This window comes from Chrysemys picta, chromosome 9 (assembly GCF_011386835.1).
Source record: "Chrysemys picta bellii isolate R12L10 chromosome 9, ASM1138683v2, whole genome shotgun sequence".
In the NCBI taxonomy this organism is placed as follows: domain Eukaryota; kingdom Metazoa; phylum Chordata; order Testudines; family Emydidae; genus Chrysemys; species Chrysemys picta.
The window spans coordinates 19,011,672-19,027,599 of NC_088799.1; the positions used below are offsets into that span (position 1 = coordinate 19,011,672).

The following is a 15,928-nucleotide window of genomic DNA, read 5'->3' on the forward strand; positions in this document are numbered from 1 at the left end:
CTTAAATTAGAGTGAATAAATGAAGACTTGGCACACCACTTCTGAAAGGTTGCTGACCCCTGCCCTAGTGTGTAAGCACTTATACTGGTATGAATTACTTGACTTGTGCCTCTTTTTATTCCATGTGGAATATAGGGCCTTCACCACTGCCTCTATCTTAAGGCGGGTCCACACTACAAACGCTGCGAGAGGCTGTCTCTACATCAGCGGGAAAAGCTCTCCCACTGACATAGTACTGGAGGGGTTAAGGTCGGTATAACTATGTCGCTCAGGGGTGTGGATTTTTCACACCCTGAGTGATGTAGTTCTACTGAAGTAAGTGTGTAGTGTAGACCTGGCCTTAGACAGTCTCTTGATGCAGTCTTACCTTCTTCCCATGTCATTTTGATAGCTGTCAGTTCTGCTTCTGTTGTGCATTTCCATGTTATGCTTGGTCTACCTTATCACCTCTTGCCTGGGCGTACCCATCCAACGCCTGCCCTGTTACGTTAGTCAGGTCTTTCCTCAATGTATGTCCTAGCCACCTTCGTTTGTGAGGGATTTTTGGCCTCTGATATTGAGGATTTGTCTAAGGCAGCTGTTTCTGAAAACTTAGAGTTTAATAGATCTTCTAGTTTTTGTGCCACGCAGTAAGACAGACTTTACAATGGTGTTAAATATTCAAAGTGGGATGAGCTGGTACCTCTCCTTCTCCCAGCGGTCACTCATTTTGCCATCTATGTCTCAACAGCTACCCCACAAGTACTCCTGTTCTTTTTGTGGATACAGACTAACACGGCTGCTACTCTGAAACCTGTCAATATTTTTAATTTTGTTTTAGAAATAAAGAGGCAAATTGAATAGCTTAGCCGCTGCTTTGGCCAAAAATTGCTAAGGGATTATGATAACCATCTAATGGATTTGGAGCATTTAAATATCAAGGAGCAAGATTTCATTTCATAATCTGCCCTGAGTAAGGAGCACACCAGGGAGGGAATTATGACTCTCAGAGCCATAACTCTGACCCTGACCTGCTCCAGATTTGTTCCAGTAGCAAATCATTTCCCTCTCCATGACAGTGTGGCTACGCTGGCCGGCACATCAGGGGGCAGAACCACAGCTCTGCCCATTTTATGCCCCTCCTGGCTGCTTACTCCATGCCCATCTGTGCAAGAAGGAGAATAGCAGCCCATACAGGTTGCTGTCCCTGTTCCATACTTGGACCTCCTAGGTACATAGTCCATAGAGGGGAATAGGTTCTCTGAACCTCAGCGAGTTAGTCTGTTCCTGGGGCTTGTGGCAAAGCCCCTCGTGATAGCTTATTTAAGACTGAGGTCTGTACTCTGTTAAATATTGGTTTTGTTTGTTTGTATTTACATATGTCAATTGTACTAAAAAAAAAAAAAAAAAAGAGCCCTAGAGGAAAAAACCATAAAACTGGCAGATAATACATGTGTATTATGGAGACATAGCAAGTAGCTTTGCCATAGCAGTCCTTTCATGTATCAGTAAGCTAATGTGGGGGGTTTTGTTTTGTTTATTACATTGTTTAATCAGGTTCGATACTAGCATAGGACCACTTCAGTATGCTGACCAGTATTTGCAGCTCTCAATCAAACTACCCAGCAGCAACATTTATGGAATCGGAGAACACGTCCACACACAATACCGGCATGATGTTAACTGGAGAACGTGGCCCATCTTTACCAGAGATGCTTTCCCTAATGGAGTAAGGAATGATTCATTTATTATGCTTTGGTCTTAGCAAGTGGATTCTGAGAATTAAGAGTGATTATGCATTAAACACATTTTAAAATGTTGTTAGTTTTTGCTCTCCACGATGGATTGGATATTTCTTAAAAGCCAGTCATTAGCAAGATCTAGTTGAGCTTTTCTCTAAAGACTTGTCAGCTACACAATGCAGTTGCTAAATGCTAGATGTTACTGATTGGAAAAAAGCCTCACAAGGAACAGTTAGAAATATTTTGATTTGTACGTTTATTTGAAATGTTGAGAATCAGTGGGTAAGTTGAGAAACATTAATATGAGTCTTCAGTTTCAACTGTTAAACTAACCAGATTACAATATGTTCAAAGAGGTGCTCCGTGCAAATAAAGATGATGTGCGTTCTCAGTTTAATGCAAGGTTGGGCAAACTACGGCCCGCAGGCTGGATCGTGCCCCTCAGGGCTTTGGATCCAGCCTGTGGAATTGCCACCCCTGTGGCGCAGCGGGCCCCGCGCCACTCCCAGAAGTGGCCAGCACCACATCCCTGTGGCACTTCGTGTGTGTGGGGGGGGGGCGGCAGAGGGCTCCGTGCGCTTCCCTCGCCTCCAGGAACCGCCCCCCACAGCACCTATTGGCCAGGAACCAGGAACTGCGGCCAATGGGAGCTTTGGGGGAGGTACCCACAGGCAAGGGCAGCACATGGAGCCTTCTACTCCCACTCCCCCAGGGGCCACAGGGACATGGTGCTGGCCGCTTCCAGGAGCGGCGCGGGGCCAGGGCAGGCAGGCAGGGAGCCTGCCCTGGCACCGGTGCGTGCCGCTGCCACCACGGAGCCCAAACCCCTCCTGCGCCCTGCACCCCAACTCCCTGCCCTGAGTCCCCTGATGCACCCTGCACTCCTCCTGCACCCCAACCCCCTGCCCTGAGCCCCCTCCTGCACTCCGCACCCCTCCTCTGCCCAAACCCTTGCCCTGAGCCCCTTCCTGCACACCGCACCCCCTCCCATACCCTGCACTCCCTCCCGCACCCCAAACCGCTGCTCTGGCCCTGCATGCAATTTCCCTACCAGATGTGGCCCTCGGGACAAAAAGTTTGCCCACCCATGGTTTAATGACAACAGAGTTACGCACATAATAGTAAAGTTGTATTTAGTGGCTGAATCTTTGCTAGGTAAGTCATGGATGTCAACAACTATTTGTTTCCAGTCCTTATTACTGTCTGTCCTGAAATATATAACAGAAGATTCTTGCTAGCAGCTTTGAAACCCTTCTAGGCTTTGTTCCAAGCTTTATTGACACTGGTACACAAAAGACGAACCGTACTGCACTTTCAGATTCCTGACCCACAATGCCTTATTAACTAAAAGACTACTGAGTATCAGTGAGATCAGCAAAGAGTCCTGTGGCACCTTATAGACTAACTGACATATAGGAGCATGAGCTTTCGTGGGTGAATACCCACTTCTTTGGCACATGCATCCGAAGAAGTGGGTATTCCCCCCGGAAAGCTCATGCTCCTATACGTCTGTTAGTCTATAAGGTGCCACAGGACTCTTTGCTGCTCTTACAGATCCAGACTAACACGGCTACCCCTTTGATACTTGAGTATCAGTGGTGTAAAGTCAGTTGTTCCAAATACAAGGTGCTGATTTTAAAAAAATGCTGTTCATTTTTTGATTGTCATTTTTTTCTGACCGTATATTCCCACACTCAACCTCATCTGCTCTTCTGGGGGTGTAGATAATCACATCTCACTGTGGTGGTGGTGTTTGTTGGTGTTTGTTCTCATTACCGATGAAAGTCCAGTGTAGACAAGCCTACCAGGGGAAATGTCTGCAAAGGTTTGTAAGCACTCTAATGAACTATAGTTGCAAATAAGCAGCTAAGGATCAGATAGGTGTTGGTATGTAGACAGATTTTAGACATTATGGATCAACAAAACAATATATATTACTAATGAAGGACTGTTTACTAATAACAAACATATCACTTGCCATATATAAAATCTTTTAGGCTTTGTCTACACTGGACTTTCATCGGTAAAATGTTTGTCATTCATGGGTGTGAAAAAAAGACCCTGCCTAAACGACAAAAGTTTACCGACGTGAGCAGCGCTTTGTCAGTGGGAAAGTTCTCCTGCTGACAAAACTATTGCCGCTTGTTGGGGTTGGAGGTTTTTTGTCGGTTTGAGAGATCTCTCCTGCCGACAAAGAGCGGCTACACTGTGCACCTTTTAGCGGCATGACTGAAGCGGCATAGCTGTGTTGCTAAAAGATGCGTCATGTAGACATAGCCTTATGGACCCTAAACTATGTTATTTATAACTAATCAATGTAACTTTTAAGGAAGACCATTTATCATTTTGGCCCAATTCAGCAAAGCTCTGAGGCAGGTGCTTAATTTTAAGCATGTGCTTTGCTGAATCAGGGCCTCTATCGAGTATTCAAACCCATCTCTTTGCCCACCAGCCTTTAAGGAAAACCTTACCTGTTTGCAATTAGTTCAGATTTTGAAATCTGTGGGCCTGATCCAGCAGTTGTCATTCAGGCAGAGCTCCCAGTTGACTTCAGTGGGAGTTTTGTCTGAGCAAGGACTGGAAGATTGGGTTGCTATACAGCTAAATTATGGCTGTCCTGCATGAGTGCACTAGAGGAGGAGTCAGTGGATAGAGTCCCTTCCCCCACATTGCACGGTACAGCTGGCACCCATTATTTGGTCACTTAGGCCTCGATCCAGAAAGGGACTTTGGTGTTGCGATGCTGAGGTTTTTAAGCACCTATACAATGCCTACGGAGAGAGAGATGCCTGAGAAGGGGATCCACAAAAGCTAGCACACTATGTGGGGAGGTGCCTAAGCTATCCAATGGGAGATGCCGATGAGAAGGGTGTGTCGTAAGCTCCACCCGTCTCAGAGTTTGCTGCCTATGTTTCCTTGCAGTCAACTGGTGGGAATCTCTCTACTGGAGTTAGGCGCTCTTGTGAGAATGGCTTAGGCACTAGAAACAGCCTCAGTGCCTGCCTAACTCCTCACAAAATAGTTTTTGTAGGTGTGTGTGTGTGTGCGGGGGGTTCATGAAGGGTGAAGGAGGGAAATAGTGGCCTCCCTATAACTTTTAGATTAGTGGTTAAGGTACTCATCCAAGATATGGGAGCCCCAGTTCAATTCTCCACTGTACCAAGGGATTTGAATAGAGGTTCCCACCTCTCAGGACTGGACTGCAGAGTCCCACTCACGTTTTCTCTGGCCCAATAAACATTTAAATAGTCATTTAATACAAAATGGAACAACAGAAGATTGAGAGAGGCCTACCTCAGAATATCCCACTGTCCAGGGGTTAGGGCACTCATCTGAGCAGTAAGAAACTCCTGGCAGAGTGAGGGAATTGTACCAGGGTCTCCGACATCCCAGCTCAGTGCCCTAATCACTGGACTAAAGGTTATAAATTAGGTTGTCTCTTTCTTTCCCCCTCCTCCAGCTGTTTTGTGTGTGGTTAGTTGTGCTCTGAGGATATCTACTGAATCGGGCCTCACAGGCAAGATTGGGAGGGCAAGGCCTATCTCCACCTTGTTTGTGAATTGCAATAAGGTTTAGGCATGAGAGAGGCATCTGGAAGCCCACCTGAGGCAGTAGTGCATCTGCCCACAAGCAGAAACTTAGGTATCTAGGGGATTTCTATGGTGGAAATGTAAGTGCCTGGTGAGTTTAGGCATCTAAGGGGTTAGGTGGCAGATGAGCAGGGGTTTTGTAGATCACAGTAGTACCTAAATTTGGGCCTTAGGTACCTAAATCCCTTTGTGGATCTGGGCCTAAGGGACAGATTTCAAAAGGTGTTGAGGCACCTAAAGATGTATATAGGTCCCTAGAAGTTGTTTCAAAAGCACCAGTGGAAGTTAGGGGCCTAGGTACTTTTGAAAATATCACTAGGCACCCAACTTCCATTAAAAAAATCTGGTCCTAATTCTCTAGCAGAGGCAAGGGAAGGCCAGCGAGTGCTGACTTCAGCAACCAGGCCATAGAGAGGGTCTGGAGGTATGTCCATGGCCCCTCTCCCACTGTTCTGTAGGGAATGTAGACTACATTGGTAGAACAAATATAGCAACTGCTTTTTCTAAGTATTATCTAGAACCAGCTCTGAGGCATGCCTGTTCTTCTAGTATGCTGCTTTAATTTCCCAAGGAATTTAGGTGGTGGTCTGAATTGTCCTTTATAGGAAGGGAGAAAAGGGGATTTATGACAGACTAATTATGTATTGGTAATGATATGTGTCACAGGACTTCCTGCCCTTGGAAGCTGGTCAGCCTGTGGGAATTACGTAGGAGGAGCTAATTACACACAGGCAAGGTCTAATTCAGAGGTGGGCAAACTACGGCCTGCGGGCCACATCTGGCCCACGGGACCATTCTGTCCGGTCTCCAAACTCCTGGCTTGGGAGGCTCGCCCCCGACCCCTCCCCCGCTGTCCTCCCTCCCCCGCAGCCTCATCTCACTGCACCGTGGGTGCAGTGCTCTGGGCAGAAGGGCTGCGAGTTCCTAGGGTAGCGCAGCTGCAGAGCCCGGCCTGACCTGGTGCTCTGTGCTGCGTGGTGCGTGGCTGGCTCCAGCCAGGCTGCACGGCTGTAGTGCCGCCAGCCACCGGTGTTCCAGGCAGCATGGTAAGGGGGCAGGGAGCGAGGGGGGGGGTGGATAGAGGGCAAGGGAGTTCAGGGGGTGGCCAGGGGCTGAGGGTGTGGATGGGGTGGGGGTGGTCAGAGGACGGGGAACAGGGGGGTTGAATGGGGGCAGGAGTTCCGGGGGCAGTCAGGGAGCAGGGTGGGGTGGATGGGGCAGTGGGGGGCACTTAGGGGCGGGGAGTCTGGGGGTGGTCAGGGAGAAGAGGTGGTTGGATGGGGCAGGAGTCCTGGGGGGCAGTCATGAAGGAGAGGGGGGGTTGGATGGGGCAGTGGGGGACAGTTAGGGGTTGGAGGGTCTGGGGGCGGTCAGGGAGAAGAGGTGGTTGGATGGGGCAGGGGTCATGAGTGGCAGTCGGGAAGGAAGAGGGGTTTTGGATGGGGTGGCGGGAGGTAGTTAGGGGCGGGAGGCCTGGAGGTGGTCAGGGGACAGAGAGCAGGAGGGGTGGATGGGGCAGGGGTCCCGGGGGGGGGGGGGTGGGCTTGTCAGGGGGCGAGAAGCGGGGGGAGTTGGGGGCTGGGCCACGCTTGGCTGTTTGGGGAGGCACAGCCTCCCCTAACCGGCCCTCCATACAATTTCTGAAATCCGATGCGGCCCTCAGGCCAAAAAGTTTGCCCGCTCCTGGTCTAATTAATATAGGACCCACTCTTTTTGCAAACCCACTCAGCAAAACCACTGTGGCTCAGCAAAACCGCAAGTCTTGATTTCGTTTTGTAAAACCAAAATCAAGGGTAGTGCATGTCTCTGCCCCATTACAAATTTCAGTGGCAGTTGGATAAATGATTCTGGTTTTGGTCCATCTCTACTAATTCCACAGCCTGTGATTTGCTTCTCTTTGATTCTTGGTGGGTGGAGCTGTGGGGCCAGATCTTTACTTGTGTTAATCAGCATAGCTCCATTGAAATCAATGCAATCACACTGATTTGCATTTCCTGAGGATCTTATCCACAGTGCTGATCTTTCTTTTGCAGGAAAGGAGGAGGACTATGACAAAGTCTGTTATCAGTTCACAAGCTCTTTTTGTTGCTAATGATAGAAGAAACAAATATTGATAGTAATGTAATTAAAAAGAAACAAACTCTCTTATTTACATAGAATACACATGGAAATTTGTATGCCCTGAATGGCATATGAAGTATATTGTCTACTTGATGTGCACATTTAGCTCCCCAAAACATTATTGTGATGCATGCATACTCATCAAAAGGTCTGTCATGTCTGTCTACCTATTTTATCTGCACGTTTTAAGCAACTGTCTGTGTATGACTTTCCATTTATTGGTGAATATAAAACATCCCCGGCAAGGAGAAAAATGCAAGAAAATAGGAAATAAAAATATAGGAAAAATTCAGGGGTTTTGTTTGTTTCTTTATCTGGTATGTTCAGCAGTTTCAATTTGTATCTCTCCAGGAAATGTGCAAACTGTATCAGTGTGTGTGTGCCTATTGGGTTTTAATTCACTTCTTTTTCTTCTCTTTTATTTTAAGGGTACTCATAACTTATATGGAGCTCACACTTTCTTCTTGTGCTTGGAAGATAACAGTGGAGCCTCTTTTGGTGTGTTCTTAATGAACAGTAATGCCATGGGTAAGAAAGACTTCACCATAACTATTTCCAACTTCTACAGCTTAAATTTAAAAAAATATATATATCTGCTGGATTGCTACACAGTGAACGAAAGTGAGTTGATTTAAAGGTCAGAATTCAGGCATGTGTTTTAGCACAGCTACACATGTAAAACTCGACAGGAAACTCTGTCTTTAAAAATATCAAGCAGCAGCTATATATATAATAAAGATAGCAATGTTAAATATATTTAAGGTGAACAATGGCTACTCTAGAACTAGCTTTAGGATCACATATAAGGCCCCAGTTCCACAATGTATTTGTCCCTGGCTGGAGCCCTTGTGAAGAGTATAGTGCTCTGTGCAGCTGTAACCCACACACCTCCTGAGCGTGCTGTTCTGTCCCATCTAGCGGCACCGAGACCACTTGAGAGAGTTAAGTGAGTCTGCTCTACTGCCTTAGCTAACAGCCAGTTGGCTTTCAATTCATGCGGTAGATGCTCATGCACTAAACTCCAGAAGTCCCCAGTTTGATCCCGCTGACAGGGGCCTGTTGGTGTTACACAGTTATCTGCCCGTGTGCAATGCATTGCAGGATCAAGGCCTCAATTGTAATGACAGGTCATGAAAGGATCATAGTGTTGCTTTTCATTAGAGCAACATACACAACAGGGGCCTGTTGGTGTTACACAGTTATCTGCCCATGTGCAATGCATTGCAGGATCAAGGCCTCAATTGTAATGACAGGTCATGAAAGGATCATAGTGTTGCTTTTCATTAGAGCAACATACACAACTGTCTCTGCTTATCAGAACAGTCTAAGCCTTTTGAGACTGTGAAGATGCACTGGCTTTCTAGAGATTCCCTTTTCCTTGCAAAGGCATGCCAAATAAAATAAAATCTGAATATTTCACAACCTCCATTTGATTTCAAGGATGATTCAGGATGTCCTTGTTTTTTTCTGAACTCATTTACTTATCCTTCATGTGAACATTGCATGGATACATTGAGTGTTTAGCTTATGTTTAAACTTTCCTCTATAATTCCTTTTCTGACAGAATTTGCTCTCCAGCCTGCCCCAGCAGCAACTTACAGAACAACTGGTGGAATTCTAGATTTTTATGTCTTCTTAGGAGATACTCCAGAGCAAGTTGTTCAAGAGTATGTAAAGGTATGTTTATATCAGATGAGGCAGTACTATAAATAATGTAGGTGCTGATATATTGTGATCAGGCTATTATCAGTCATTTCATATTTGTTGTGATTATATTGCAATGAAATGTTTCAATGCATGCTTAAAGACAGCATGTATCAGTCTGTAAAGAGAGTGCTGCCCTTTGTTCCCTGGCCTTTTTCCCATAGTGTAGAGATTCCATTAGCAATGACAAACCGCCAGTGCTACTCTAAACCTCTCGTAATGCTAATGTATTTTTTGGTCAAACAACATTAGCCATTATTTGTATGTGGTTTCTCTTTGTTCAGGTCAACATCATTTTCAAGGAATCCTCTCACATAACATAAAATGCCTTTTGAAAACTTAGTGTAGTTGTAGCTGTGTCACTCTCAGGATATTAAAGAGGCAAGGTGGATTAAGTGGTATCACCTTGTCCCTTCTGAAAACGTACTGAGGCAGTATAGCCTAGTGCACAGAGCTCTGGAACTGGGACTCAAGAGTGCTGGGTGAGCTTGGGCAAAGCACTGGACTATAGAGTCATTCTCCCTGTTTCTGTGGCCCAATTAATATTTATTTCAGTTATTTCAATTATTTAATTAAGGTAGAGCAACTTCAATGGGAGAGATGGAAGGAGACTCAAATCAGAATATTCCATAGCCCAGTGGTTATAGCACTCACCTGAGAGGTGGCAGATCCCTGTTGAAATTTCTTCTCATCATCAAACAGAGGGGGGACTTGAACCCATGGTCTTCCATATCCCCGGTGTGTGGACCAAAGGTTATAAGGAAGGGCTGCCTCCTTCCTCTCCCCAGCACTCTGTTTTGTGTTGGGTTAGGTGGGCATACTATGGGATTGGGTCCTAGATGCACGTTAGGCTAAGGAGCACCTATCTTCCCCTGGTTCATGGATTGCTAGTACATATAGGCACCTCCCTGCAGCCTGGATTTAGGCAATCATCTTTGTGAGAGGGTTGGGGCTTAAGGTACACCTCCCCCATGGCATCTCCCACTGGTTACTTTAGGCAGCTCCTTCCCTACTGTGCTGGCTTTGTGGATCACATTCTAATGCACCTAGGTGCTTAACAAAGGGCTGGTCTACACTACACAGTTAGGTCGACATAAGGCAGCTTATGTTGACCTAATTATGTCAGTGTCTGCACTACAGCCTTCCCCCCACTGATGTAAGTGCCCTACTACACTGACATAATTCCACTACCACGAGAGGTGTAAGGCTTATGTTGGTGTAGTTAGGGCGACACAGTGTCTGTGTAGATACTGTGTTTCTTGCCTGGGCTGTTGGCTGTCTTGTCAATTTCACAGCTCCTGGACAGCTGGGCAGCTGGACCCCGCTCCCGACTGGGAGCATTGCCATGCTGAGTGTTGCAACGCCTAAGTCCTTTTGTGACTCTGGGCCCAAGTTCTATTAATATTACTTATCCACGATAATACAGTCCTAAAATCCTGACTTCTCATATGCTCCAGGATTTTTATGTACACTTGCTGCCCTTTCCATAGTGATATTTCTTCCTTTATCATTTGTCTTTATGACTTAAGATCTGATATCCCTCTCCAATAATTGATTGGTTGCTTCTCAGATCATAGTTGTTATTGTTATAATTTGTATTGTGATAGTGCCCAAAGGCATAATTCAGGATCAACGCTCCCACGTATTAGGTGCTGTATAAGCACATAATAAAAGACAATCTCTACCCTGTAGAGCTTACAGTGTAGTTTAAGATAGGAAACAAGAAGTGCTTGTCAAATGGAATAAGGGCCTGAGGGAGAGAGAAGATGATAATAGGTATAAGGATTATGTCGTCTCATAGTACTAGCAATATACACAACTTCATTGATTCAAATAATTTAAGTTTATAGTTTTTAAAAGTAAATATGGAAAAACTTTACAGTTGTAACTGCATAATATCCATTATGGTTCCAAGTACTAGACATTGAGTAATTTATAAGCAGTTTCAGAGAAGTAAAGAACTAGGTAATCTTGCACTGACAAATGACATACACATTGCAAATGCAACGCCCCTTTTTTTACTTAATTTTCATTTCTTAACTTTCAGCTGGTAGGAATGCCTGCAATGCCTTCATACTGGAGTCTTGGATTCCAACTTAGTCGCTGGAATTATACCTCTCTTGATGAATTGAAAGTTGTGGTACAAAGAAACAGAGCAATTGGGATACCCTATGTAAGTAAAATATTTTTGGGGAGGCGAATGGGGGTGCTTAAGCAGGTCAGGAATAAATCCTAGATTAGGATCTACTTTTACAGTCCTGGAGTAATTTATTACAAGTCAGTTCTGGTTAACATATAGAAACTGCTGTTAACAAACCTTATAGAGACTTCAGTATCTTTTAGGACTTTTGATGTTAGATTGAGAGTCAAAATTGGGGAGGTTACAGTTATTATTCTTTGTATTACTATAGCTCAAAAGGTATGTCTAAACAGCCTCCCAGACTGGGTTGTCAGACTCGGGCTCACGTTAAAAATAGCTGTGTAGACATTTCGGCTTGGAATGCTAGGAATGGAGGTGGACCTCAGAGCCTGAGCCACAACTTCAAAGCACTTTCTAAACAGCTATTTTTAGTGCAGTGACATGGGCCCCCTATGTGGACCTGGCCTGAGAGGCTCAGCTGTGTAGACATACCCTTAAAGGCCCCAGTTGAAATCAGTATCTGTTTGTGCTATTTTAACACATACTAAGAGACAGTTAGTGCCTCAAGAGTTTACAATCTCAATGCATGAGATAGACAAGGAAGCACTGTTATCCCCATTATGCAGATGGGAAAGTGAGATACATGCTTACATGCTGTAGTACACCCAGAGCTAGTGCCTAGCATACTTGCCGCTCCTTTGTAGAGTGTCACTGAAGTATGTTCCACAGCACATTCCCCGTCACCACCCAGAGCTGTCCTACCCTGCAGTGTCAGAGGCATACAGCCTTTACAGCTACCTACTGTTTTTGAAGGATACTATTGTAAAGAGAGATGGCAGTTAGGCATCTAGGCACATGGAAGTTGGGTGCAAAACTGCCATTTGTGCCTTTGAAAATCTCCCCGATAAATTTTATAGTTTACATGATCTCTGTGCTGCTTCACAGTTAGTGTGAAAATTATCCTAAGTTCTTACTGTCTATCCATAATAAAATAACAAAAATAAGTTTGCTCCAGAGTCAACAGAACATAATCATATCAAAATACTCAGGGCCCCAGACTATTGTTTCTAATGTACAAAATAAACTACGCTATCTTTCAGGAAATTCAATACACTGATATTGACTATATGGAGGAGAAGAAAGACTTTACTTATGACCGAGAGAAATTTAAGGACCTTCCTAACTTTGCTGTGGACCTACATAACCATGGACAAAAATACATTATTATACTGGTAATGAACTAATTAACTATTTCACTTTACCACTGAAACACCGTTGCTATCAGAATTACTTGTATACAATAATTGTTTATTATTATATTTTGTGTAGATTGTATGTAGTGTACATATCTATTGCCTAATTCTGCCATGCTTCAGAAAAAATGGAAGAGCTTACCAACTCTCTCTTGTGTTTATTTTTATTAGGACCCTGCCATTGCCACCTCCCGTCTCCTTAATAATACTCCATATCCTTCCTATGATCGAGGAATGAACCAGAAAGTGTGGGTAAATGCATCAGATGGAATAACAGAACTCATTGGAGAGGTAACTAGCTACTTATGGAAACTGCAATCCCCTATGTCTGTACTATGTGTTGTCACAGCAGATGAGGTTGGGTCACTGCGTTTGTTATAAACTCCATTTTTTAAATTTTCAGTAAAATTAGCTGTTCATGGAAATTGTTTTATAAAGCTGTGTCTAAGAATGCAAGATGTATTCGTTTTTGTAGATTTTTTTTTTAAGACTTTTATTTACACTGTTAGGTGTGAAAAGGGAAAACATGGGATACGGGGAGATTTTTCTGAGGCACAAAGGACAGTTTGGAAGCCAGCTCCTGTTGATTGTTCAATGGTATTCGGACACCTGACTTCCATTCTGTGCCTTTGAAAATCTCCCACATAATGTTTATCAATTTAAATTGCTTATTTGTATTTGTATAACTCAAAAATGACTTTGACTTAAAGATGATGAAAATTGAGAAGTAATGAACAAGGTCAGATTCATTCTGGACTCATTGTGAGTGCAGTTTATTGTTACTGTGGATTAGTTATAGGCAGAACCACCCAGAAGCCCCATCCAGATCATGGCTCCAAAGTGCTAGAAGCTGTATGAAGATTACTATGAAGCAGGCCCTTGTTCTGAAGAGTTTACAGTCTAATGCTCCAAACTTTTATCCAATTCAAGGTTTATCTAATTCAAAGCCTGTTGAAGTAACTTTGATTCTTTCTATTCAACAGGCTGATAATCAGGCCCCATGTGTCCATATTCTCCAACAGAACCACACATGAGTAAACTTACATACATGCAGGATAGGGATGAGAGTTTAAAGCCAGACCCAACAAGTGGGTGTAACAAGGTAGGGTGGGGGTTTAGTAGTACCCGGGGTAACACTGGTAGGAACGTGTTGGTACATGAGCCTCTCACCCTGCATGAGTAAACCCCCAGTTAACCTGCTTTAATCCATCTGCTTGCTTTTCTTCAGTGGTGAGGAGGTATAGGGAGGAGGTGTCAGGGTAGAAAGAGGCATCCCTAGGCTGGCAGAATGCTCTCCAGGGGACCATTCCAATAAACTAGAGGTAGAATAGCCTTGTGGCTTCTCTAATTTGTGCTATGGCGAACCCCAGGATCAGGGAATGTGGAAAAGTCACTTAGAACCACCTTTGCCTCTTCCTCCAATTTGTCTCAAGCTCATGCTTAGGGCAACTGAAGACTGAGCCAATTGTGTGGATGGTTCCAACTCATTAAATTTTGTGCTTTAAGTCAATGGTAAGCAACTAAATCAACTACATATCAGGCATATCAACATATTTTAAATAGTCTAAAGAAATAATAACACAACAAACCTTCACAGTTGTTAGCCTCTATCACAAAAAGAATATGCATTTTTAAATTGCCTGCATAACTATTTACTTGATATATATACCATTACATTCTATCAAGTCGATAATCTGGTTTTAAAAACCTCCCTAAATAGGTATTTATATTGCAGACCCTAGTAATTCTGAGAGCTGTTTGAAGCAGTTGGGCTGATGAATCACATTTAAAATACCTAACTAAGCATTTACATGAGCCCATAACAGCTATGATGTGACAACTCTCATATATTTCTAAGAAACATTTTCATTACTTTGATGAAAAGACAAACATCACTGAACAAAAATCAAAGGAAATTAAAACGACTCCCTCCCTCTAACTATTTAAAATGTAAATAATATTAATGTTGTGATATAGGCTAGTGACAAGTGTGTTGCGAAATAAAGGACTGAATGTCAGATTTAACCTGTATTTCTTTGTTTTTGTTCTGATTGGGTCCCAAACCTTAAAATACAGTAACTGAAACATATTTTAGGAGAAATCCTTAGTTCAGATAGTGAAATACATACGCTAAAAATATTAAGGAGAAAAAAAAATTGAAGTGCGGTTATTTAATTACAGTGTCAGACCCAATATTGTTCTCATTGGACTCTTCCCATTCATTTCAAGGGCCAGATTTCTAAATTTTGCCTAAAGGTGTAAAATTGGCTAATCAGACTGGTACCTAACTCCCATTGAAATCGATGAAAGTTAGATACCTAACTTGCTTAGGCACTTTTGAAAATACCACTAGGTGACTATCTGCATCTTTAGAGAGATACCTTTGCAGATCTGGCCCGAAGTGCTTGGAATGTATGTTATCCTTATTCTTTCTTCTTCTTTGAGGTCAATGCAGTTACACACGCATAGAGTAAAAGTAGAATATGGCATATTATAGTGAGGAAAAACAATTAGCTCAACTTCCACATCTAAATTGATGCAAGAACATGGATATTCTTAGATGCTAATGTTCTCCCTCACCAACTTAATTCTTGATGATTGTATTTTAGGAAGCTGCTCCCAGAAATTGGCACAAAGCAGCTTCAAGTGTTTTTGCACTATTATTTAGAAGTGCACTTCAAATGGAAGTGGACTGCCAGGCAAATGAGGTTGAAAAAATGTATGCACACACAGGACATTTACTCTTGGCTTCAGTTCCGGCATCCGTTATAGCTTCTTTGAAATAAGAACTGGAAAAAAAAAATACAAACTACTAATCATTGAATGTAGAGCTTGAAACAGTTTTTGAAGATTGCCGTGTAATTCCCCTCCACCTCATTTGGAGAACAAAATAATCCATTGAGTTTTCTGAGATTCTTACAGGACTAGGTACAAACATGGTTTTTAGGGGGGAGGGATAGCTCAGTGGTTTGAGCATTGGCCTGCTAAACCTAGGGTTGTGAGTTCAATCCTTGAGGGGGCCACTTAGGGATCTGGGGCAAAATCAGTACTTGGTCCTGCTAGTGAAGGCAGGGGGCTAGTCTCAATGACCTTTCAAGGTCCCTTCCAGTTCTAGGAGATATCTCCATTAATTTAAATTTATTTATTTTATGGTTCAAATTATGTCCTGGAGAGAATTATTAGAAACTAATGGAAATGTTTGAAATAAATCATAAAGCTAAATCTTTCTTAATCGAATAGCCAGTTTAACCAATTGCTCTTTACTTTCTTACACTGTAGGTGTGGCCAGGCCTGACTGTGTTCCCTGACTACACCAACCCAGAATGTACCAACTGGTGGATAGAAGAATGTAAGCTCTTTTACGATCAAGTGAAGTATGATGGGATTTGGATTGTAAGT

The 15,928-nt window shown here is 43.5% G+C and overlaps 1 protein-coding gene across 2 annotated transcripts in view; it reads left to right on the top strand.

Annotated features, from left to right (window-relative positions):
• SI (sucrase-isomaltase) overlaps positions 1–15,928 on the top strand; it is a 158,207-nt gene that overhangs the window by 22,808 nt on the left and 119,471 nt on the right. For both annotated transcript variants that reach the window (XM_065557834.1, XM_065557833.1), the window contains exons 7-13: positions 1,537–1,708; positions 7,861–7,960; positions 8,997–9,109; positions 11,184–11,309; positions 12,377–12,508; positions 12,701–12,820; positions 15,809–15,922. In XM_065557834.1, coding sequence (XP_065413906.1) covers positions 1,537–1,708; positions 7,861–7,960; positions 8,997–9,109; positions 11,184–11,309; positions 12,377–12,508; positions 12,701–12,820; positions 15,809–15,922 — 877 coding nt within the window. The remainder of the gene's footprint in view (positions 1–1,536; positions 1,709–7,860; positions 7,961–8,996; positions 9,110–11,183; positions 11,310–12,376; positions 12,509–12,700; positions 12,821–15,808; positions 15,923–15,928) is intronic.